General features: G+C 55.5%; 1 protein-coding gene across 1 annotated transcript in view; it reads right to left on the reverse strand.

Annotated features, from left to right (window-relative positions):
* The window catches only part of LRRC75A (leucine rich repeat containing 75A), a 47266-nt gene extending 23699 nt beyond the window's left edge, over positions 1 to 23567 (reverse strand). The window contains exon 1 of the mRNA XM_040453118.1: positions 23459 to 23567. Within this exon, the coding sequence (XP_040309052.1) occupies positions 23459 to 23536 (78 nt within the window). The 5' untranslated portion in view covers positions 23537 to 23567. The remainder of the gene's footprint in view (positions 1 to 23458) is intronic.
* Between the last annotated feature and the right edge of the window lie 6 nt (positions 23568 to 23573).

Raw genomic sequence — 23573 nt, forward strand, 5'->3', positions numbered from 1 at the left:
TTTTTAAGTTTTTTTATTTTAGAGAGAGAGTGTGAGAAGGGCAGAGGGGCAGAGGACGAGAGAGAGATAATCTTTTTAATGTTTATTTTTGAGCAGAGAGGGGGGAGGCGGGAGCGGGGGCAGAGGATCTGAAACGGGCTCTGTGCGGGGCTTGAACTCACGAACCGTGAGATCATGACCTGAGCCAAAGTAGGGCACTTAACTGACTGAGCCACCCAGGAGCCCCAACAGCTGGTATCTTTATAACCATGTCTCCAAGTCACCAAAGGGGCATCCCTCTGCGATCCCCTTTAAGACTCCAAAAATCCCTTCGTGGTACCTCTCCTATGACCCCAACTGTTCCTCAGTGTCTCATCTCCACCCTGCCAACCCTCTCAGGCTTCCCTTCCTGACACAAATCGACTTAACTTCTCTGGCTGACCAACCCGCTCCCCAACCAGAAAGTAACAAGTCTTAGCAAACATGGGAAGAAACGGGAAACCTTGTGCTTGCTGATGAGAATGTGAAAAGGCACAGTCACTGTGGAAAAGAGAATGGCATTTCCTCAAAAAATTAAAAGTAGACGGGCGCCTGGGTGGCTCAGTCGGTTAGGTGTCTGACTTCGGCTCAGGTCATGACCTCGCACTCCGTGAGTTCGAGCCCCATGTCGGGCTCTGGGCTGACAGCTCGGAGCCTGGAGCCTGTTTCAGATTCTGTGTCTCCCTCTCTCTCTGCCCCTCCCCAGCTCACGGTCTCTCTCTCTCTCTCTCTCAAAAACAAATAAACATTAACAAACATTTTTTAAATTAAAAATAGAATTACCATATATGCCCCCGAAGAACCGAAAGCGGGGACTCAAGCCAACATTTGCACACCTGCAGCATTATTTGCAATAGCCAAAAGGTGGAAACAACCCAAGTGTCCACCAACAGATGGGTGGAGAGCCAAAGTGTGGTGTATATACAACGATGGAATATTATTCAGTCATGAAAAGGAATGAAACCCCACATGTGCTACACCACGGATGAACCTTGAGGATATTATGCGAAGCGAGATAGGCCGGTCACAAAAGGATAGTCCCACTTACATGAGGTTCTGAGAGCCATCAAATTCACAGAGACAGAAAGTAGGTGGCCGCCGTGGGCTGGGGGGACAAGGATTGAGGAGTTAGTGTTTAACGGGCACAGAGTCTCAGCTTTGCAAGATGAGAGAGTTCTGGAGATGGGGTTGCACAACAATGTGGATGCACCCACCAACACCGACCTTTGAAAATGGTTAAGACGGGGGGCGCCTGGGTGGCGCAGTCGGTTAAGCGTCCGACTTCAGCTCAGGTCACGATCTCGCGGTCCGTGGGTTCGAGCCCCGCGTTGGGCTCTGGGCTGATGGCTCGGAGCCTGGAGCCTGTTTCCGATTCTATGTCTCCCTCTCTCTGCCCCTCCCCCGTTCATGCTCTGTCTCTCTCTGTCCCCAAAATAAATAAACGTTAAAAAAAAAAAATTAAAAAAAAAAAAAAAGAAAATGGTTAAGACGGTACATTTTATGTTCTGCGTAGTTCCCAACAACGTAAGGAAAGGCCTAGGAAGGCAAACACAGACACCTTCTGGAGGTGGGAGGAGGGCTCAGGAGGAGGAGGGGGCATGCACATCTGGCCATTTTTTTTTTTTTTTCTGTCACATTTGGTTACTAAAATTTTTTGCCACTGTGTCCATCTTTCCATCTACAAACACCCACCTTTTCTCAACCTGTTCTTTTCATCAGGAAAACCGACGGTGGCTCTCAGTCTCTTGTGATTGTCGCTTCTATTTTTTTAAAGGATTTTATTTTTATTTTTTTAACTTTTATTTATTTAAAAAAATTTAAATATTTTTGAGAGACAGAGAGAGAGAGAGAGAGAGAGAGAGAGAGAGAGAACGAGTGGGGGAGGGGCAGAGAGAGAGGGAGATCCAGAATCCAAAGCAGGCTCCAGGCTCCGAGCTGTTGGCACAGAGCCCGATGCGGGGCTCGAACCCACGAACCGTGAGATCACGACCCGAGCCGAAGTCAGATGCCTAACCAACTGAGCCACCCAGGAGCCCCAAGGATTTTAAGTCATCTCTACCCCCAACGTGGGGCTCGAACTCACAACCTCGAGATCAAGAGTCGCAGGCTCTACCAACTGAGCCAGCAGGGGGCCCCTGAGGTTATCTTTTTCATGTCCTTTCCATAACACTCTCTCAGAGTGTCTCAAGTTTGCCTTCCTCGTCCTCATCCTTGATCTCATGTTCTGAGTGTACTTTCAGTCTCTCCAGGAAGGACGGCAAGTGGGCTAGCATTTTCCTCCGATTCTTATTTTTCTCATTAATCTCCTTTTCATCTCACCCTCTGGTTTTTTACCCCCGTTTCAGCTTGGCCGCTTTGTGCGGCATTTTGTTCTTTTCCCACAAAGTTCACTTCTTCCGGATCCTGCTGTAGATCATTTTTGGAGGTCAGGGTTCAGCTTCCGCGGCATTGATTTATCCTACACTCGTGTTTTTTTCTTTTCCCCACTTGTTCACCCTGGAAAGAGGCACGATCTAGTGAGACCCACTAGACCCATCTGTCTAGTGGTGATACTGTGATTTGTAGTAACTTATAATATATATTTGGGGGCGCACCTGGGTGGCTCAGTAGGTTGAGCATCTGACTCTTGATTTCGGTTCAAGGTTTGTGAGTTCGAGCCCCACGTCAGGCTCTATGCTGACAGTGCAGATCCTGCTTGGGATTCCCTCTCCCTCTCTCAAAAATTAATTAATTAATTAATTAATTAATTAATAAAAAAATATATAGGAAATATAGATTTGGTCTTTGTCCCCATTTCTGACACAGAGCTCCTAAAACCCTTGGAATTTCCTACATGATGAGAGTGACAGAAGTGTCTCGTGTCGTGTTAATGAGGTGACTTTGGGACAGCCCCCCAGGATCACCTAATGAAGGGGGCTGGTTGCCCCGAGAGCAGTCCAGCAGTCGGTGATTAGTGGGTTGGAACTTTTGGTCCCACCTCCCTGCCCTCTGGAGAGGGTTAGGGGCTGGAGGTTGGGTTAGTCGCCAGTGGCCAATGATTTCATCAGTCATGACTGTGTAATGAATCGTCCACAAAATCCTCAGATGGGGTTTGGAGAGATGGGTTCGGGACGCGAGGACACAGGGGAGAGTGAGATCATCTGCGGGGAAGCTCTGACTCCTTCCCCCACACCTTGTCCTCTCTTCCATGTGGCGGTTCCTGAGTTACATCCTTTAATAACTAGCAAGTAAACTGCTTTCCCGAGTCCTATGAGCTGCTCTGGCAAGTTCACTGAACCCCAGGAGAGGATTGTGGTGATGAGGGAGCGTAGGGCAAGCTAGGGCAGAGTACAGGCTAACGGCACCCCCCCCCCCACAACCCCTGCAGGTGGCATCTATGGGATATTCCTCAGACACTCCTGGCTGCCCAAGAACAAAGGGGTTCAAGTGCTTGCCATGGCGATGTGGGAAACTAAGACACATGAAAACTTAAACTCCCTTACTGTCTTCAGCCCACTGACGAGTCCTTGAAACGGGCAGCGACCTCCTCTAGGAGCTCAGCTGCCTTGATGATGACCCTTCACTAGGGCCAAAATGGAATCCTGGCTTAACATTTTCCTGACCCCCCAGGAACCTGCAAGCCTACTTTAAAATACAAAAATTCCTTTGGAAACCTCCTCTCTCTCAACTGCCCCAAGATATATGCTGGCAATCGTACTCCAAGCTTATGGCCCCCCAATATACACCCGAAGGGTCTCACGACTTGAGGCTTTATTAAACGGTAATAAATGGTGTTTTCCTAACAGCAGCTGGCCACTCAAGGTCCTGGAAACCTTGCTCCCAAAGTTCCTTCGAGACTTACTCCGTCCCTGACCCCTCCCAACCAGAGGGTATATAACGAGTTATCCGTCACGACCCCATGCAGCTCTTCCTGCCCACGGGGCCTGTCCCCGTGCTTTAATAAAATCACCTTTTTTTTTTTTAAATTGTTTTTTTAACGTTTTATTTCTTTTTGAGACAGGGAGAGACAGAGCATGAACAGGGAAGGGTCAGAGGGAGACACAGAATCTGAAACAGGCTCCAGGCTCTGAGCTGTCAGCACAGAGCCCGACGCGGGGCCCGAACGCACGGACTGCGAGATCATGACCTGAGCCGAAGTCGGCCGCCTAACCGACTGAGCCACCTAGGCGCCCCAATAAAATCACCTTTTTGCACCAAAGACGTCTTCAAGAATTCTTTCTTGGCTGTTGGCTCCAGATCCCGTCCCCCACCATCACCCCAAAACTTCATCAGTGGGAACCTCCAGCCTGTAGCCCATGGGTCACAGCACGAGTGACAACCTGGACTTTGACTTGGCCTCTGAAGTGGGGGTCGGGCGCAGTCTTGTAGGGCTGAGTGCCCTTCACCCTTGGGCTCTGATGCTCCCTCCAGGTAAACGGGGCCAGAATGGAGTTGAGTTCCAGGGCACCCAGCTGGTGTCTGAGAATTGCGTGTCGGTGGAAAACTGCGCCCACACGTTGCAATCGGGGACCAGAGTCATGACCTCGTCCCATGGCTGCTTCCTGGGTAAGAACGGAGTCCACCTCGTCCGGCTCTGGCTTGCGGAAGAAGCCAGCTCGGGGCCAGGCCTGGGACACCGAGCCAAGGCGACTCTGACCTTGGGAAGGGACATCCTCACCCACCCCCACAGCCTGGGCCCTTGACGGCCTCCTCCGTGAACATCCACCGTGGTGTCCGCATCCCAGAGCTTTCCCAGCCCCGGTGGCCATACTGCACTTCCGGTCTGGAGGTGGTGGCCTCCTGGGCCTTGCGTTGCTTTCTCCGAATGCAGAAGCAGCACAGGGGAGGAGGGCTCGGAGGGGAGGGGGTAAACAGCACTCTTCCTGTCCCCAAATCACCCGCCTGCCGCTTGCTGGAGGGGAAAGAGGCAGCTGCCTGGCTTCCTGATTAATGGAGTTCTCACACTGAGGCCTCAGATTCCTGAGGGGAAGCTGGGAGCCAGCGCTGCTGCAGGAAGACGGGAGGTTCCTCCCAGACTGTCCACCTGTCTCTGTTTTCAGTGTTTTTCATCTTTTTTTGGCATGTCTTCTTAGGGATTTTAGGGGAAGGCTGGGGGAAGCCGCACAGGAGGCCGCCAGGCACACGCTATTTTAAACCCGCAGCCACCCCCTTCCCTTTCAGATTGAGGTTTGAAACTCATCCCCAGAAGGAAGGCCCCACGGGAAATGAGCGCGGTCTCTCCCCTCCAGGCATGACTCCACGGTTTCTGCGACAACAGAGCAGGGGAAGGAGGAAGGCGGCAGGCCGCAGGCTCTGCGTAGAAACCAGCCAAGGCAGACAGCTTCAATCTGGAAGCCACCAGAGCCTGAATGTGCAAAGCTACTTAATGAGGTTGTAATCAAACACAGTCCACCAGAGGGGGATTAATTAGAGTCCGGAGGGCGGGCAGGAAGCAGCCCGGGCTTCTCTCTCCCCTCCCGGCCCTGGAACATCAGAGGCAGCTCTTCCTGAGGGGGTGGGCACCGACTGGGGAATACTGGCTGACTCAACTTCTGTCCCCTCCCCTGTGACATTCAGGCTGGCCTTCCTGGGGATTCCCAGGAGGAGGGGGGGAGGGAAGAGAACTGGCAGGTGCCAGGAGGGAAAAGCAGCCCCGGGGAGAGGAGCCAGAGAGGGGGGGTCTGGTGAGGACTCCAGGCAGCTGCTCACCGGAGGCCGACAAGTCTCCGAGGAAGCAGGAAGGAGTCTTAAAAGCCCCCCAGGGAATGGAGGGGGTCGCTGGGGGGTGGATGTCTTTGCAGATGTGGTTAAGTAACGGATCATCCTGGATCATCCAGGTGGGCTCTAAATCCAATGACAGGTGTCCTCATAAGGAGGTGACACCAAGGCATAGGCAGTCGGGGCACGCGGCCCTGCCAACAACTTAATTTGGACGTCTGGCCTCCAGAACCGAAAGAGAATACACTTCCGCCGTTCTAAGCCCCCGGGCTGCTGATCCCTTGTTACGGCAGCTCTGGGAAATTAATACCCCCAACCAAAACAGAGGTGGCATTTTCCCCGGGGAGTGCGCCAAGGAGGGCACGTGGACTGGGACCCCTCCTCTCCTCCAGCCGTGGGCGACCAAGGGCCACTGCCATCAGAAATCTACTTTGTCTAGGGGCGCGGCTCAGTTGGCTAAGCGTCCGACTTGGGCTCAGGTCACGATCTCACGGTCCGTGAGTTCGAGCCCTGCGTCGGGCTCTGGGCTGACGGCTCGGAGCCTGGAGCCTGCTTCCGATTCTGTGTCTCCCTCTCTCTCTGCCCCTCCCCTGCTCACGCTCCGTCTGTCTCTGTCTCAAAAATAAATAAACATCAAAGAAAAAAAAAAAAAGAAACCTACGTTTGTTTCTACCAGCCTGGGTCCTCTCTGGGTGCCTGTATCCCCCCACCCCTGCACCCTTCCCTTTGCTATCTGCCCCCCAAGGAGGTGGGACTGGCTGGTGAGAAATGCTTCCCAGAAGACCGCCTGCACTGAGATGATTCCCAGCTCACTATGAGAAAGAACGTTTCAAAACAAGAGGCGAAGGAGATTCTGACGGCCCCCGCACCGTGGGGAACCCTATGCCCACTCTGCTGGGTGGGATAAGACAGACCCACAAGGACTAAGACTACGATTCCACCCATATGAGGTCCCTAGAGGAGTCAAGTGCATGGACACACAAAGTAGAAGAAGGGTGGCTGTCAGGAGCTGGGAGGAGGGGGATGGGGCCGTGTTGTTTAGTGGGAACTGAATTTCAGTTGGGAAAGATGAAAATGTTCTGGAGACGGATGAAGGGGATAGTTGCACAATGAAGTGAATATACTTAATGCCACTGAACTGTACATCTAAATGTGGTTAAAACTGTGAATTTTTCAAAAAGATTTTATTTATTTATTTAAATTCATCTTTATTTATTTTGAGAGAGAGAGAGAGCAGGGGAGGGGCAGAGAGAGGGAGACAGAGCCCCAGGCAGGCTCCTTGCAGTCAGCACAGAGCCCGAGGCAGGGCTGGAACTCATGGACCGTGACATCAGGACCTGAGCTCGAATCAAGAGTCGGATGCTTAACCGACTGAGCCACCCAGGAGCCCCTAGAAGATTTTATTTTTACGTAATCTCTCTACCCAGTGTGGGGCTCGAACCCACAATCCCAAGATGAAGAATCACATGCTCCCCTGACTGAGCCAGCCAGACGCCCCTAAAATGGTGAATTTTATGTTATGTCTACTTTACCGCAATTAAAAAAAAAAATCAGGTGATGAGCTCACAGTCATTGGAAGTATGCAAGCAGCAGAAAGATAATCACTCAATGCTGCTGTAGCAGGTTTCTGTACTATGAGGGAAGGTAACTGCTAAGGAATCTTCCTTCTGATTCCCTGTGATTCTTGTCGTTGGCGTTGACCCCTCCTGGAGGGAAGATCTGGGAGCCAAGGAGCCGATGGTGTGAGAGTGTGTGCCCCACAGGAGGAGTTCTAGATAGCTGCCCTGAGGACAGGAAGAATGTGGGGGGGGGGGGGGGGAGGGGGAGGACCTCTGAAAGGCTGGAGCACTAAGTAGAAATCTGTGAAGCGATCCTTTGACCCTACCGAGGTAGGAAGTGCGAAACAATAGGATCCGAGAGAGAGGAGGAGGTGGGGCTTGGGGGTGGGGAGGGGAAGGAGGAGGGTGCTGGAGAGAGAGGGAACAATGGGGCTCAGACCACCACCGCCTAGGTGCAGGTGCGAGGTTCAAGCAACCAGACCCCAGGCTCCTGCGCCCTGAACAGTAAAACCGTTTCCGTGGCAACAAAGTGTCCTTCACCCAGAAAGGGTTGAATGAAGCCCTGAGATACTGAAGCAAATCAAGCTCAGATAAATTTAGGAATACACGCATCTGGCGTTTCACACATCTGTAATGTTTAAGAGAATTAGGTATATTAGAGTACCTAACAGATTAGCCTTGCAATTCCAATTTAAAACGGGTAATTGAGTAATTGCCTTCAGGCTTATGATTTCCAGCGGAATGCTGAGAGAGGATTAGGCGGAGTTTGCCACAGTTTTGAAATGCTGAAGAGAACTCATGGGGTGCCTAGCAGGCTCAGTTGGTGGACTCTTTATCTTGGGGTCCAAGTGTATTGAGTTCAAGCCCCACTTTGGGCCTAGAGCCTACAAACAAAACAAAACAGAACAGAACAGAACAACAACCACCTCAAACCAAAAAACAACTAAAACCTAAAAAAAAAAAAACCCCACCTTCTATCTTTGGGGCGCCTGGCTGGCTCAGGTCGGTAGAGTGTGCAACTCTTGATCTCAAGGTCATGAGTTTGAGCCCCACGGTGGGCATGAAGCCCACTCAAAATGTTTAGGAGAAGTTGATAGTCGCCCTGTTTATAAGCTTCATCTGTTAAATTTTAAGAACTGTTTAGGAACTTGGGAAAGTCCTGCTTCTTATAGGAAGGCTACTTATCAACTTAAGAAAGCTGGGTATGTTAAGTCAGTAAAATCACTCAGATATCGAAAGAAGTTTGGTTACTGAAGTTATAAGCCCCACACCCTTAAAAGCAATGGTTAAATTTACTAGACTCATCGGCAGAATAATGGTATTTGTATGTTAACCATAAAATCTTAGTGAAATGGTAGGCTTTAAAATTTCCACTTCAGGGGTGCCTGGGTGGCTCAGTTGGTTAAGCATCCACCTCTTGGTGGCCCATGATCGATCGATCTATCTATCTATCTATCTATCTATCTATCTATCGTTTATTTACTTTGAGAGAGAGAGAAAGAGAGAACATGGGTGTGTGGGAGGGGCAGAGAGAGAGGGGGAGGGAGAGAATCCCCAGCAGGCTCCGCACTGTCAGCACAGAGCTCGCCTCGGGGCTCAAACCCATGAACCGTGAGATCATGACCTGAGCCCAAACCAGATGCTTAACCGATGGAGCCACCCAGGCACCCCTCCACTTCAATATATTAAATAGCAATTGAGAAAAGCCAAGCACCCACAAGTAGTCTGTGTTTGTACGTATACATGTGTATATATGTGTGTATATGTATATGCATGTGGGATGTGTGTATGTATATGTATATGTGGGGTGTGTGTGTGTGTGTGTGTGTGTGTGTGTGTGTGTGTGTGTGCATGCCCCTGGCCCAACTTGCCGGCCTGGCCGAGGGGCGTGGGGCAAGGAGTGAGGTTCTCTGGTCCCATCTCAGGGTGCTGTGTCCCCCCGGGGGGGCGGGCTGGCCACTCTCCTGCTTTTCTTAGGCCACCTGGCCTCCCGCAGGGTTTTGAAGCCAGCATCCGGGCAGGCCGGCCCTCCTTAATTGTGACAAGTGCTTGGGCTGCTGCAACTGCCCTCCCCACCAGGGTGCAGGGGCCGGTCAGCAGCTTCCCCAGGCGCAGGGCTTTATGGCTGCTGCGTGTGATTTGTGTGTTATCTTCGAAGTCTTTCAAAAGGACACTCTTTGCATGAAACAGTCCCCTGGAAACAGATGCCTGGCTGTTGCCAAGTGTCACTGAATTAAAGTCCAAGGAACGGCAATGGCAACAAATAAATAGCACAAAGATACTTTCTCTTTAGAAAGATATAAAGTCAGCTTGGGAAGGGTGTAGCGGGCCTGAGGCAGGTCTGGTCTGCTCCCCTGTGGTCACATCTCCACCTAGACTCTGCTCGGGGTGGGACAGGGGACCACCGGGTCCCTGTCCAGGGTTGGGCCCCAAGTAACGGTGTGGCTCCGAGTAAATCATCCCCTGCGCGTGGCAGCAACGTCACCTACAAATGCAGATGGCACTGGCTCATTCCTCCTAAAGAGCGAGCAGAAAGTAGGAGAGAGCGGCCCATCAGAGGCTTGGAACACAAGGAATTCAACAAACAGCCATTTCTTTTCTCCTGTCGGAGGCTTTGGCTACTGTGCTTCAGGACTTCGGGAAGAGTGCTGGCATTTGCACTGCTTCCCAAACTTGGTTGCCGAGCCCCTCCCCCACTCCCAGTGCGTCTTGTGGGGCTGGGACTCTGCAGAAAGCCTGGGGCCAGAGGGTCCCTGAGGTCCCCTGGCTTCTACATTCCACGGATTCTCGGCAATTTGTCATCAGTCCCAGCGCCCTCCTGATCCCTCTGCTTGGGAAATAGTTTGCAGGAGTTGTTTATGCTTTCCGGGGGATGCATTTGTCCTCGCTGGGGTAAGTCTTGTTTGTTTCAGATGAAAGCTTTGGTCCATGGTCAAGGGAACTGTAGGTAATGGCAAAGAGGTGGAGGAGTGACTTACAGGCTCTCTCTGGCTCCTAACAACCTGCTTTCCAAGTAGGACAGAAACAGCCCATTTCTCGGAGTGAGAAGCTGAGGTGTGGATGGTTGTCTCACACAGTGAGCGAGCAGCAGGGACAGGAGGGCCCCAGAGTCCCCAGAAGTTTCCAACTCCTTCTCTCCAGCCCCCGGTTCATAGAGGACAAGGGTACTAGTCAGGGTTCTCCAGAGAAACAGAACCAATAGCGTATGTGTTTGCATATGAGAGAGAGAGAGAGAGAAGGAACTGCCTCATGAGATCTGGCAAGTCTGAAGTCTGTAGGGTAGACTGGGACGCCGAGGACCCAGGAAAGAGTGGATTTTGCAGTCTTGAGTTTGAAGGCGATCTGGACGCAGAATTCCAGCCTTTTCTCTCAAGGTCTTCAACTGATTGGACAAGGCCCACCCACTTTCTGGAGGGCATCTGCTTTACTCAAAGTCTACTGATTTACTTATGTTTATTTCTGAGAAGGAGAGAGAGAGCGCACGAGGAGCAGAGAGAGAGAGGGAGACACAGAATCCGAAACAGACTCCAGGCTCTGAGCTGTCAGCCCAGTGCCCGACGTGGGGCTCGAACTCATGAGCCATGAGATCATGACCTGAACTGAAGTTGGATGCTTAACCCACTGAGCCACCCAGGCGCCCCTGGAGTCCACTGATTTAAACGTTAGTCTCATCTAACCGTCCATTTGCGGTGACATGCAGACTTGGGTTTGACCAAAAGTGGGTACTGTGGCCCAGCCAAGATGACACATAAAAGTAACTGTCCCAACAAACAGAGGGTCTTTACCACTTTAAAATCTCCAGGTCGGAGGCAAGGCCTAGGCAAAGCTTCCGGGGATCTGGGTGAGCAGGGATGAGTCACACTGGAGCAGGGATCCAACCTGACCCAGCTCACTCCCACCTCCAAGCAGGAAGTGGCAAGGAGGGAGGAAGAGGAGGAGATTCCCAGTGTCCGTGGCCTTGGCCCTGTCAGCACCTCCAGAATCAGCCAATTCCCCCAAGACCTTTCAATTTAGAATCTTTGAGGTCGACGGCGTATCGCTAAGGAGCTGTGCACCATTCTCTGGGCAGCGGGGAAGGCAGGAGGGGGCCCAGCAAGGGAGCCACAGATGTGCTCTCCGAGGGCTCCCGGGCCAGGTGGAATCTTCCCCATCCTAAGGCCCTGCTCCTCAGGGCCTCGTTGTCCCCACAGACGGCAGGAACAGGGCCACCAGCAGCAGCAGCAAGAGGGAATCAGTGAGACTTAGAGACCGCAAAGAAAGGGGGGGGCTTTGTCTGATTTGTCCACCACTTTGGGGGACCAGGAGGGAGGGGTGCAGGTGGAGGTGGGGGCGGGTGAGGTGAGAGGGCCAGCGAAGCCTCAGAGCTTTCCACCAGGGTCCTGGGCCTCTCCTTCCACCCCAGCCTCCCTGCATTCTGCCTGCAAGATTTCCCCTGGTGGCCCTCCTTCCTCAAGATCATGGCTGGGTGGGACATCAGAGTGCCGTGCTAGAACACCTGCTCTCAAGTTCCCAGCTGGCTGCCCTCACTCCCTTGGGCTTCCTGACCAATCTCTGGCTAGTTTTTTTTTTTTTTTTTTAATGTTTATTTTTGAGAGAGAGAGAGAGAGAGAGAAACAGTGTGAGCAGGGGAGGGGCAGAGAGAGAGGGAGACACAGAATTCTCAGCAGGCTCCAGGCTCTGAGCCATCAGCACAGAGCCCGACGCGGGGCTTGAACTCACAAATCATGAGATCATGACCTGAGCTGAAGTTGGAGGCTTAACCGACTGAGCCACCCAGGCGCCCCGGGCTAGTTTTCTAAAACAGTTTCTCTACTTCCATCCCCAAACCCCTCTCCTTTTTGGGCATGGCCATCTCCACCTCGCCTATGTTCCCTATACCCCCAGGTGCCCACTTCTGGGTCTTCTCTTTGAGAGGTGTCCTACCAAAAGCGTTTCCATCCTTCTCGTCCCATGTGATGGATTCTCTACCAGCAGGTGAATTCTGGAGGGACGGGAGTTCTCGGAACGGGTAACTTGGAACCTTTTGTGTCTGAGTTTCCATATCTAAGAGCCATAGCCCTCCACACTCCTGACGGTCTCCGGGCCAGCGGTGATCTGGAAACCCCAAGGGGCAAGCATCCTGCTCACGAGTGTTTTCACCTCCAAACTCCACAATTCCAGAGGAAGTGGGAGATACAGGTCTGCGGTTGAGAACACCACAAAATTTGGAAGACTGGCACCGCAGAGGAGAAATCAGATCGAATGAACTGATTTCATCTGGAGTTGTGGGGGGGTACTTGCAGGGGGTGGGAAGTATCCAGACCTTATTTCCCCTCGCGCTAGCAGAGGCGGGAATGGAAAAACAGTCTGGGAAGCTGGAGGGGAATTCCTGGATCCTTGGAAAGAGGAGGGGCCGGAGCCCGTGGGAAGGGCAGCGAGGAAGGGACACCGTGATGTCCCTGCTTGACCCTCGGTGCTCCCGCTCAGGATGCTTCTGATTCTGTCTGACACCCTTTGAGAGGCAGGAATGTTGAGCCAGAACCTTACAGAAGATGCCCAACTGCTCTACCGCCCCGATTTAGGAAGAAGAGGGTGAGCATCTGGCTCAGAGGCAGAAATCATGTGCTGGCTGACATTTTACCATTCCCTGCCTTAGGTGATCTGGGAAGGCTGTTCCGAGGAGACGAGTGGGAAAGGGGCGAGGATCCTGACTGGCCTCAGCTGAACTGTGTGCACTTTCGCCGAGGCGGCCAAGTGCAGCCGTGCAGGGCATGGATGTCTGGGTGGGGCTGAACTCACCAGGACCCGACTGTGGCTGTGCTAACCGAAAAGGCCCTGCAGGGGCACGGAGCTGCCCTGCATCTCACGGAGAGAAGACAAGGGGACGAGGCATCCCTGGCCCACCTGGATTCACTGAATGGCCTCCACACCTCCAAAGCCCCGGGGTTTCCTCAGGCTGACCGGGAGCAGAGGTGTGGCCCTAACGTGGGGGACGGTGAGCTCACGACCACCTTCTCTGTCTTCAGGTCGTGGTCTGCTCCCTGCTTCCTCCCCCGTGAGCTCACCATAGCCTGGGCCGCCACGGTCTCCACATCCTTATTTATTTTTTAATGTTTATTTATTTTTGAGAGAAAGAGAGGGAGTATGTGGGGGGGAGGGGCACAGAGAGAGGGAGACAGAGGATCCAAAGCGGATTCTATGCTGTCAGTCTCTCTCCATCTTACTGTAAAAAACAAACGAACAAAAAAACTGCCTCGGGGGCACCCTGGGTGGCTCAGTCGGTTAAGCGCCCAACTTCTGCTCAGGTTACGATCTCACTGTTTGAGGGTTTGAGCCCCGCGTCGAGCTCTGTGCTGGCAGCTCGGAGCCTGGAGCCCGCTTAGAGAATGTTCTCGGAGGAACGGCACTCCCCACCCTTCCCCTCCCTGGAGGTCTGGCTTCCCCACCCCTTTGCTCCTGCCAGTTCACACAAGGGTGCGGGGACGGCCAGGGTTCCTGCCCCACGAAGAGGCCCAGAGCCCTTCCCTCCTTCTGCCCTTGAGGATGGGACCCAGAGCCATGAGTCCCGACCCAAGGAAGCTCAGGGGTTATTCCCTGGGACACACACAGGCCCCCGCTGTTTCTCCAGGGATCACGGGGTGTGAGAGGGCCTTGGGAGGCAGGGACCTGGGCCCAGTCTTGTGGGATCCTGTGCAGGCCACGACTCCCCTCTGGGCCTGCACTCCCACAGAGCATCTCAGCTCTGACTGCGGCAGGCTTCCTCACTGAAAGGAACCACAGGAGCCCCTTCTCTCCATCCAATTCCTCCAGGGAGCAGGGAGGGAGCAGAGCCAAGCCCCCTTGGAGCTCTAAGGACATTCAAACCCCAGCCCTCCCTGTTCTCTGGTGGCTGGGACCCAGGACCACAGCCAGGAGTGAGCCGATGAGACCACGGTAGGCAAGATGGTCAAGTGGCCGATCAAAAGGCCAGAGGACTGGCCCAGCAGCTGGTGCCAGGCGGGCCTAGAGCCCCCTCCCATGCTCCTTCCTCTCTGTAGCCCTTGCTTTCTCTTGTTCACTCACCTACCTAGGGAGAAAGTGACAGCCCCACGGGAAGGACATCAGGAGCCCTAAGAGATCACAAGCCAATCTCGGCAAATACGTCAGAGTCACACTGAGTTTACTGTATGATGCTGGAGGTGGAATCTTCAACACCTGGGCCCTGGCAGGTGCAAAGAGGACAGAGGACACCCTCCTTGTCCCCCTCAGGATGGCCGGCTTGAGCAGTGTCTGAGGATGGGGAGGGGAGCAGAGTCAGGCACTGTTAGTGCGTGGTGTCATTGTCAGGACAGGCTGGGCTGGGCTGGGCTGGGCTGGGCGAGGCGGCCCCGCGTGGGCGGCAGAGGGATGAGAGCCCTGGTCCTGTCTCTGAGTTATGGGTGCAGAGCTATGAGCTGGGCAGTCTGACCATTTGCCAGGAGTGAAAATCAGAAAGACGCGTTGTGTTCCGGGCTGGGATTCCTCCAGGGCCAAGGAAGCCTGAACGGCCTCCCAGCTGACCACAGAGCATTCTCTCCTGAGCAGCACCCACATCTCCTGTACCCGCCCACCCCCCCTCCAACCCCCAGGGTGCTCTGCACGCGGGGGGGGGGGGGGGGGGGGGTGGGGGGACCAGCCGGCTTGACAGGGGGGGGGGGGGGGGGGGGGGGACGGGGTGGACTCTCCCGGTCTCTGTCTGCCCCCGGCACCGTGGGAGGGAAACTTGCCCCACTCCCGGCTCTCCATGTGGGGCCTGAGCCCAAAGCATCCGGAGGCGGTGGCTGCGTGGACAGAACTAAGGGCAGCAGGGGCTGTGGAGGAGGGGTGGGGAGGGCGGGTGGTCACAGACTGCTGCTTCACCGGGTATGAGTCCCCGGCTCCCTGCAGGTGGTTGCCGTGCTTGAGGGGAGAGGGCTTCCAGTCTCCCCCAGGGGTCGCACCCCTGCCTGGTGGCCCTCAGTGGGAGAGGGGTGTCCTGCAAGCCTCCTTGGGCAGCCGGTGGCTCTGCGGGGAGAGCAGCTGTGTGTGTGTGCAGACGGGGCGGGGGTTCCTGGAGGGGAAAAAGAGACTCGGAGCTCCCAGTGAGGCACTGGGATGCTCTTGGGGAGCCTAGGCTAAGGGCCTGGAGGGAGGTATGCACCGGAGAGGGCCAGACCCAAGCACCAGGGCTGCTGGGAGGGGTCCTTCGGGGCAGGGGAGGAGGAGAGGGAGGTTGGCTTCCTGCAGCCTCCAGGCTCAGCGCCTGTGTCCACCCAGAAGCCCTGTGGGGGAAAAGGAGTTTGCAAAGCAGCTAGCCTGTGCCACGTGCCCTGCACCTGCGAATGCCACCCCCCCCCCCCCCCCCCCCCCGCCATCCCCTACGGCCACTTCCTTGGCTCTCTGCCCAGCCCAACCTCTCCGCGTCTGTGGCCAGAGTCAATGGCAGAGCGGGAATGTGACCCGCTATGGCTGGCCCTACACTCACTCGCCGCCCGTCTACACAACCAAGGGCTCCTCTGATTCTGCTAAAAACAAGCACCGGGGCGGGCCCTGCTTAGCCCACTCCTTCCCGGGGCCACCCACCCCACCCCCGCTCTGCCCAGGCTGGGAGACTGTGGGCAGGAGAGAGGCACCAAGGAGCGGAATCTTGAACACTGAGCTAGGCCTGCCCTGCGGGAGGGAGAGGAGAGAGGCGGATGTGAGAGGGGCGCGGGCGACCTCCTGGGAGCAGAGGGGGAAGAGAGGGAGCCTGAGGGAGTTCCACAGGCTGCAGGTCCCCGCAGGGCCTGGCTAAGCCTGGAGACAGGCCTCATTGTCCTTCGTGACACCCTGGGTGAAGGGCTCACAGGACAACGCAGGCCTCTCTGAACACGGGTCTTTGCTCGCGAATCGCAGCCTACAGGACGCTACAGGACGGTGTGCAAGTCCGCTGCCCCGGCTTCTGCCCTTGACACTGTGTGACTACCACCCTCCTCCGTCAGAGGAAGGGTAGGTCGGCAAGGGCTGCTGCGTGCGTGACAGGCTGGTCTCTGCAGTGGCCAGTGTGCGGGCTGTGCAGGGGTCAACCCCAGAGCCCCAGGGGGCTGTTTCCCTCCAGAAGCCCCTCCCCGTGTCCCCGGCTCTTCCACTGGCTGGGGACAAGGGAGTGACCTCAGGGCATGGATGTGAATCCAGCTCAGGGCCTGGAAGACATAACTGGGCACAGATGGGAATGAATGGGTCTTTGTGAAACCACTGGAGCCTGGGGGAACCTGAGCGATGGCAGAGAGCCTCAGTGGTCATTTCAACCATACACCGCCCCTTCATTTTGTAGATGGGGAAACCGAGGCCAGAGAAGGGAAGGAGCTGGGCACCCGGTACGGTCTGAGCTGGGACCGGAACCAGGGCTCCCGGTTGCCAGCGAAGGGAGCCACCTCCGTGGAGCCCTTTTCTCTGGGCCAATGCTCAGCGCCTGCCTCTTGGGTCCTCACAAACCCTCCAGGCGGCAGGGAAACAATTACGAGTACTGCTTTTCCTTTTTGCCTGCCTCCTGCCTCCCCAGCGCCTAGAAGAGTGCCTCGAAGAACAGGCACTCGACTGTGAAATAGAGGAATTCATTCCTGCTGTCTTATTTTTGCTCATCTGCCTTTTCATATTTTACTACAATGATTATACAGTGCTTTCATAATATTAACCCCCCCCCCCGGCCGTGGTTTTTTTTTTTTTTTTCCACTGTAAGCAATATCCTGCCAACCTCCCAAGACTATTTAAGGAGCAAAAGAAACGAGGGAGAACGCTTTGTGGACTGGAAAGCAATGTGCAGACAGGAGGGGTGTCTCCAATGACCACTCTCCGGCCCCAGGCACCGGCCCACCAAGCAGGCGACTGAAATGAGCTGGACCCCTTTCTCCACGGAGGCTGGGGTGTGCTGCAGAGGGAAGTTGACCAAAAGCAGGCCGACTAATAAGAGGCAAAGCGTTTGCTTCTCCCCCGCCCCCCATCACCAACCCTCCCGAGGAAAGGAAGGGACACAGAGAGAAACGTGTAAATGCAGAGAGAAGCAGAAAACTAGTTGTGGGCATGCAGGGCTGAGCAGGGGTGGGGGGCAGCCTGGAGGAGGCCACCTCTCTACCAGGCAACACATTCAGACACCCCCCCCCCCCACTCCCAGCCGGACTCCTGCATCTACGCTGGTGAAGATGAAGTTAGAAACATCAAAATGCCACATGCCTTTGAGCAGCAGCCGTCAGCAGAACTCCATATGGCTGTGGCAGCCAGGAGTTTGAGCTAATAAAAGTTAAAAAAAAAAAAAAAAAAAAAGCTGGGAAATGCTCCCGGAGAGCCACGTGGGCCCTACTCAGGGCTGGTGGGTGGGGTGGGGAGAAGAGGCACTGTGGCGAGCCCACACTACCCCCACCCCCCCGAGTGTTCCAAGGTCACCGTCCTCATCAGAACAGGCTGCTCGTGCAGGACGCGGCTGTGTGTGTGTGTGTGTGTGTGTGTGTGTGTGATTTTGCTTGAGGGTCACCCACGGCTCTGCTCTTGGAGGGGAAGGGCGGGAGAAATGGCAGGCGGAGATCCCCTCCTTAAAGTGGGGATGTCGACCCCATCCCTTGAGCATCCCAGTGGGGAAGCCAGAGAAAAGACCCTGGTCACCTGGGTGACCCTTGTGCCAGGTGGCTCTCACCTGCAGGGGGCGTGCAGGGTGCACAGGAGCTGCTGGCACCCAGAGAATGGGGAGCGGGGACAATACCAACTCTGCAGGTTACTGGAAGGATAACCTGGCTCCGTGCTTGGGGTGGAAACACTCCAGAAGTCTGAGCCAGACCACGCTGGTTGCTGAGAAAGAGGAGCAGTGGTCTCGGGGAAGTAAGCCCGAGAAGAAGTTTAAAATCCATTCGACAAGGATCTCTTGAAAACCCACTGTGCGCAGTACATGATCTATGGCCTCTGCTCGAGAGAAGCACACACAGAAATGAAATGACATTGGGGGAAGGGGCAGGGGGTGTCCCAGGTCACCAAGGAGGGGTGTCCATACGTGGACCCCAGGGTATTTCAGGAGCTCTGAAGACAAACAGCAAAGCAGATCCTGGTCATCTCTGAGGAGGTGGGCATGTGTTCCAGAAAGAAGGCCCCCAGCCCACCAGATGTGAAGTCGGGACAGCCGGCCCAGGCCCGAGCCCCGCGGTCATGGCTGCCCATACAGAGGCTACCGTGTCCCTGGCCTTGCAAACCAGCAAAGCAGGCCCCGGCATTGGATTCCTTCCGCACCTTTATTACTGGAAATGCCTGTGCCCAGCCCAGTCAGAGAGCGGTGGATTTTAAAAAAGGAAGGTTTCTCTTTGTGGGTGAAACGAACATGATTCAGCACAAGCAGCCGATCGGGAATGTGGAGGCCAGGCTCTCCCTTCAGGCTCGGCCCCCACCCTCCACCCCCCTCGCGGCCACCTCGGCAGAGGCTCCAGACTGCACCTGCAGGATGGGATCCCCAAGGTGCCCACGGAGGCCGGGCAGCGGGCCACTCCTCTCTCCAAGAACACCACCACCTGGCAGGCCGCCAGGAACAGCCCCGCGGACACTGCTCCCAGGCATCCAATGACACAGAGAGCAAACGTGTCAGATCTCACGGTCATACTAATGCTTCTCATAAATAAGCCCCCAGATGCACAGCTGTGGCTGGGGATTCACGAGCCTTCTGAGGACACACCGTGACAGTGGTGACATGTGGACGCACATCTTCACAGTGCACAGACTTACTGAAGAATGTCATAGGCCTGTGGGTGTTCAGTATCATGCCAGGGACAACGGGGGCGGGGTGGGGGAGATGGTGGGGTCTCCACACTCGGGAAGCATATGACTTAGTCTGACAAACAAAATCTATGTCAGGTGAGAAACTGCGTACGGATGATTAAACGCTACCCACTGTGGTAGGACCGAAAAGGCAAGTGAATCTCAGAGCCAAGGGCACACACGGAGGGCGGCCTTGGAAAGGCAAGAAGCGTTCATTGGACACAAGGAAATGCATTTCAAGTCAGGGAAGAATAAGATCCAGGCCAAGGGTGGGAGACCTCCGTGTTCGGTGCCCTCCAACCTGCTCACCTAAAGAGATTTTCTCAGGTGGGGTGTCAGAAGAAAAAGGTGACCTTCAAGGCTATCTTCTTCATCTTTCTGACTCCAGCCAGGAAGCACCTGCCTAGTATCCAGGACCCCAGGGAGCCTCTAAATGCTTGCCTACTATTCAGTCCCCCTAGGAAGCAAGTTACCCTTGGCCCCGGGCAGGGGGAGGGGAGTTGTTCTTTTTTTTTTTTTTTTTTTTGCATTAGCTGACATGGCTCATGCTCCCAGGTACAGAGGGAAGTCAGCACTGCCACTCTGGCCACAGCAGACTGAATCCAGCGCCCATGGCGAAGCCACACCACCGAATGGGGCTGGACAGGCTAACCCTGGGACAGCTCTGCCCAGTAGGGCTGCGCCATACTGAGTGGCAATGGACTGATCCGGTCGGATTCTCTTTATGAGAGAGCGGGGAGGCTGGCGAACAGGAGGACGTGGGCCACTGCAGCCTGGCATCTCCTAGGGAAACTGACCCCTTATTCTAGTGCTCCACGAAGCCGGCCGACGAGCCAGTCTGCATCTGTGGGACTCGGAGAGGCTGCACTTGCCCTCTATGCCTAAAAGTACTTCTTCCCCAGGGCTCCTTAAAGATGGCAAGCCTGAGCCCAAGACTTAAGGAGAGGCACGTGGGGAAAGAATGGAGACATCCTGCAGGAATGGAATCCAGCGGTGGGGAGGGGAATGGCCTCCTCCATCTACAGGTGGCTTCTTCTTTTGTCCCCGTGAGTCCCGCATCCCCCACTGCTTCTGAACTTGCAGGGAGCTTTTTTTGGTCCAGGCTGAGCCCTGGCCAGGTAGACAAGACCCAAAAGCTCTTTGGGCCTGGCCTGAGAAAGGATACCAAGACGCTGTCCGTAGCCTGGCCAGACCCAAAGTTGGGCAGATTCTCTCGTGTCTTATCACTGCCCGTGAGAACGTGCAGAGCTGACTCAATTCCACATACTTTGTAGCGTTTGCTCTGCTCAGGACCCCAGATAACTCTTTGGGAAATGAGGAAATACAGCTCAGAGAGCTGTTATCTGCTGGGTCCAAGGTCAAAGCAGATTAAGGACTGGAAGGCAAGCTGCCAGAGCTGAACCTTGGCCCCAGGCTCCCCTCACGATTACACTGCTCCTCAAGAAACAGGTCCACTCAGGCACCCTGCCTGAGCCCCAGGGGCCACGGCTCATGAACATGACCATTAAGCAAAGCCTCCTGACACCTCTCCAACAGGTGCCAAGCACGGACTAGCGGGAAAGTCTCCAATCAGGGAAACTACCCTGCAAATCTTAGCGGCGAACGAGGGGCATTCAGAAGAAATGACACCAACAGCCACCACAAACTGCCACGCGAGGTCCTGAGGAATGGAAACAGCATTCCTGAGCCTGTAGCAAGTCACACGGTGGTGGTGGTGGTGGTGGTGGTGGTGGCGGCGGGGGGGGGGGGGGGGGGGGGGGGGGCTGGGGGGCGGTTACCAGACTGGAGCAAATCTTGAACTTGGGGTCTGTGAACCCTCGGGAATTCTCACAAGATTGCATGTCTGGTGCATTAGTCTGGGAAGAGCGTCCGGAGCTCTTCCGGGGCTCGAGATGCTCAAGGACGCCAGGCTAAGCCCCCTCCGACCCTAGCGCTCAGGGCATTCCCAAACCCGGCAGCCAAACACGTTTCCAAGCACAGGAGAATGCACCACGCAAAATAAGTAACCCAGCGCTGTTACTGCCCTGGCTACTGTTGCTTCCTACCTTTCCTATTCATCTACCCCTGCCCTAGGGGTCTGGGTCCACACACCTGCAAGATGCAGCACCCTGAGCACGGCACTCACCTGTCTGGGCCCGCTGTGTCCCTAGAGAGGCTCACCTGGTCCGCCCCCTGGTGAGGCCCTGGGTGTTTCCCTATCTCTCAGTGACTGCTCATTCCCTTTCTGCACATCACTACCTCCAGACGAGAGGAGCAAACTGGGAAGGAAAACACAATTCGGGAGAAAGAGCCACGTAGGTGCACAGCACAGATCCAGCTCAAAATTCCTCTAACCAGCCTCAGGATCCTAGAACACCACCTCTCTGACATCTGGCCACCTGGCGTGCTCCCCTCTCGCACTGCCCAGGGCCCGTGGCCAATTCTTGGAGGAGCCCTGATCTGTATGCGTTCCAGGCGACGGGGCAGCGCTCCAGACCCCTAGGGCAAGCCCATCACTGGCTCGGGAGAGACCTGCAGACCTCAGCCACAAGCCAGAGGTCAAGGGAGCCTGGCCCACGTAAGCTGGGAGGCAAGTTATTCTGGTGCTGTCACAGAAAAGGGGCAAGTCTGATTGACCCCGTCCTGGCCCCCATCAGCCCTGTCAATCCTGCCACGAAGAAGGGTGTCAGGCCACACACAAGACCAACGTGTCTCGGGAAATGCTCCCTGTCTCAAGAACCCTGTGACTCTCCAAAAACCAGGGAGAAATTCAGCTTCAGGAGGTGGAATCACAGTCCGTTTCAGGGGGACTGGAGGAGCCCAAGATGTCTGCCAACTCCTGCCGGGCCCTGCCCGAACGGCCCTCGAGAATGCTGGCTTTACTTGGTTCTTTTACCTTCTAAGCAGGGGCTTGTCTCGACCCCTGCCTGTCAGCCCTCTCCCCTCTTCTTTCTGGACCCCCTGAAGCACCCACCCCAATGCTGGGGGAATAGCCTGTGGTCAGCAGAACCTTCTTACTGTCTGGTGTGCGAATGGGCTACGAAGGCCTGGAAAATCCATTATTCTGTTTGGAAGCGAACGAGCTTCCACAGAGGCCATACGCTGGTTTCCAATTTTCGGAGGACAGAAACACACACTGCCGAAGTTACGCTGCGCGTAATGTCATCTTTCCCTAATGATTCAATCCAGAGAGGAAACCTAGAGATCCGGCGCTATCTCAGGCATCATTCTGGATGCTGTTTGGAAAAGTTAAGGCAAGAGCAGAAGCTCCGAGTCTCCCCAAGTCCCCAAGCCTCTGCTTCCTTCTCCCTGTGCAGCACACATCTTGGGAACATACTCCAGGATAAACCAGATATAAAAGGTGTGTGTGGCGGGGTGGGGGTGTGGGGTATAAAATCCACAAGGGACGTGCGTCTCATTCGATTTTGAAAGCTCCTAGAAGGAAGGCACTCCTACACCCTCTTTCATTAGTGATGGAAAAAGTTCAGAAAGGCCACCTGAGGTCTCCTGCTCCCTGATCCGCACTGGACTCCACCACCGATGGAGAATACCTCGGGGCCTGGACTCTGTCACCCACCCCCACCCCCCAAAGCTGGTCCAAGCCAACTTGGTGATGGGGGACGTATACACTCCTGCCTCTGTCTCACTCACTCAACAAAATCCATGGAACAAGGGGGCCCCCCTCCCTCACAAGAAAGCGGGTGGAAAACAAGCCAGAGAGGTGGATGACAGCGGCCGCCCAGGACAGCCCCAAAGCAAAGGGGCCTGGCCAGATCTGCAAAGTCAGTCCCCATCCAATGGGGCAGGGACAGGAACAGGCTGAAGGCAGAGTACTGGCCGCCACCCGAAGTTCCTGCACCAGGTTACTCACACGGGAAACCAAGCCAGCCCCCCTCTCCTTTCTCTCTACTGTTCAGCAGAGACTCCGGGCTGAGCACCTGTCAAAGTAAGCCAGGGGAGATCAACGCTGTCTCCCACCTCACCCGTAATCCAGGATGCCTCCCGGTGGCCAAATGACCTGGGGGCCGGCGCCTCACCAGTCCCAGGGCTGCGCCCTTGGACTCCCCCAGGGGAAAACTGACAACTGCGCATTCCTTGAGGACCCCTGGTGACGGACAGCGGGTAGAGAGGAAGGAAAGCGCCTTGGCGCAGACCAGGCATCCGTCCCCGCACCCGCTCCCACCGACCATCCTTGGGACCAGCCTCCCTCTCTGCCCGTGGAGGAGAGAAGCGGGGACGTTATTCCAACAGGTCCCCCTCGGCCGGGCCTCACCGGGCCAGCCTTCCCCCGCCCCGCCCCGCCCCGCGAGGCCTCAAATTCAGCGGGAGCGCCGAGGCACCTGCTGCCAGACCCGCTCCATCCCCGCGAGAGGGGGGCCCTGGGCGGTGCCCTCGGCGCTCCGGGCCTGCTCGGCAAGGGGCGGGGCGCTCCCGGCCCCGCGCCCCCTGCCCGCGCTCACCTGGCGCAGGTGCTGCAGCAGCGTCCCCGCCTCCTCCCGCCGGCCCTGGCGTACCATCCGCAGCAGCTCCTGGACCATGCCGACGCGCCGGTGATAGGGGGGCAGCCCCGCGCCG

The sequence above is a fragment of the Herpailurus yagouaroundi genome, unplaced genomic scaffold, assembly GCF_014898765.1.
Source record: "Herpailurus yagouaroundi ecotype Mexico unplaced genomic scaffold, PumYag 208, whole genome shotgun sequence".
NCBI lineage: Eukaryota > Metazoa > Chordata > Mammalia > Carnivora > Felidae > Herpailurus > Herpailurus yagouaroundi.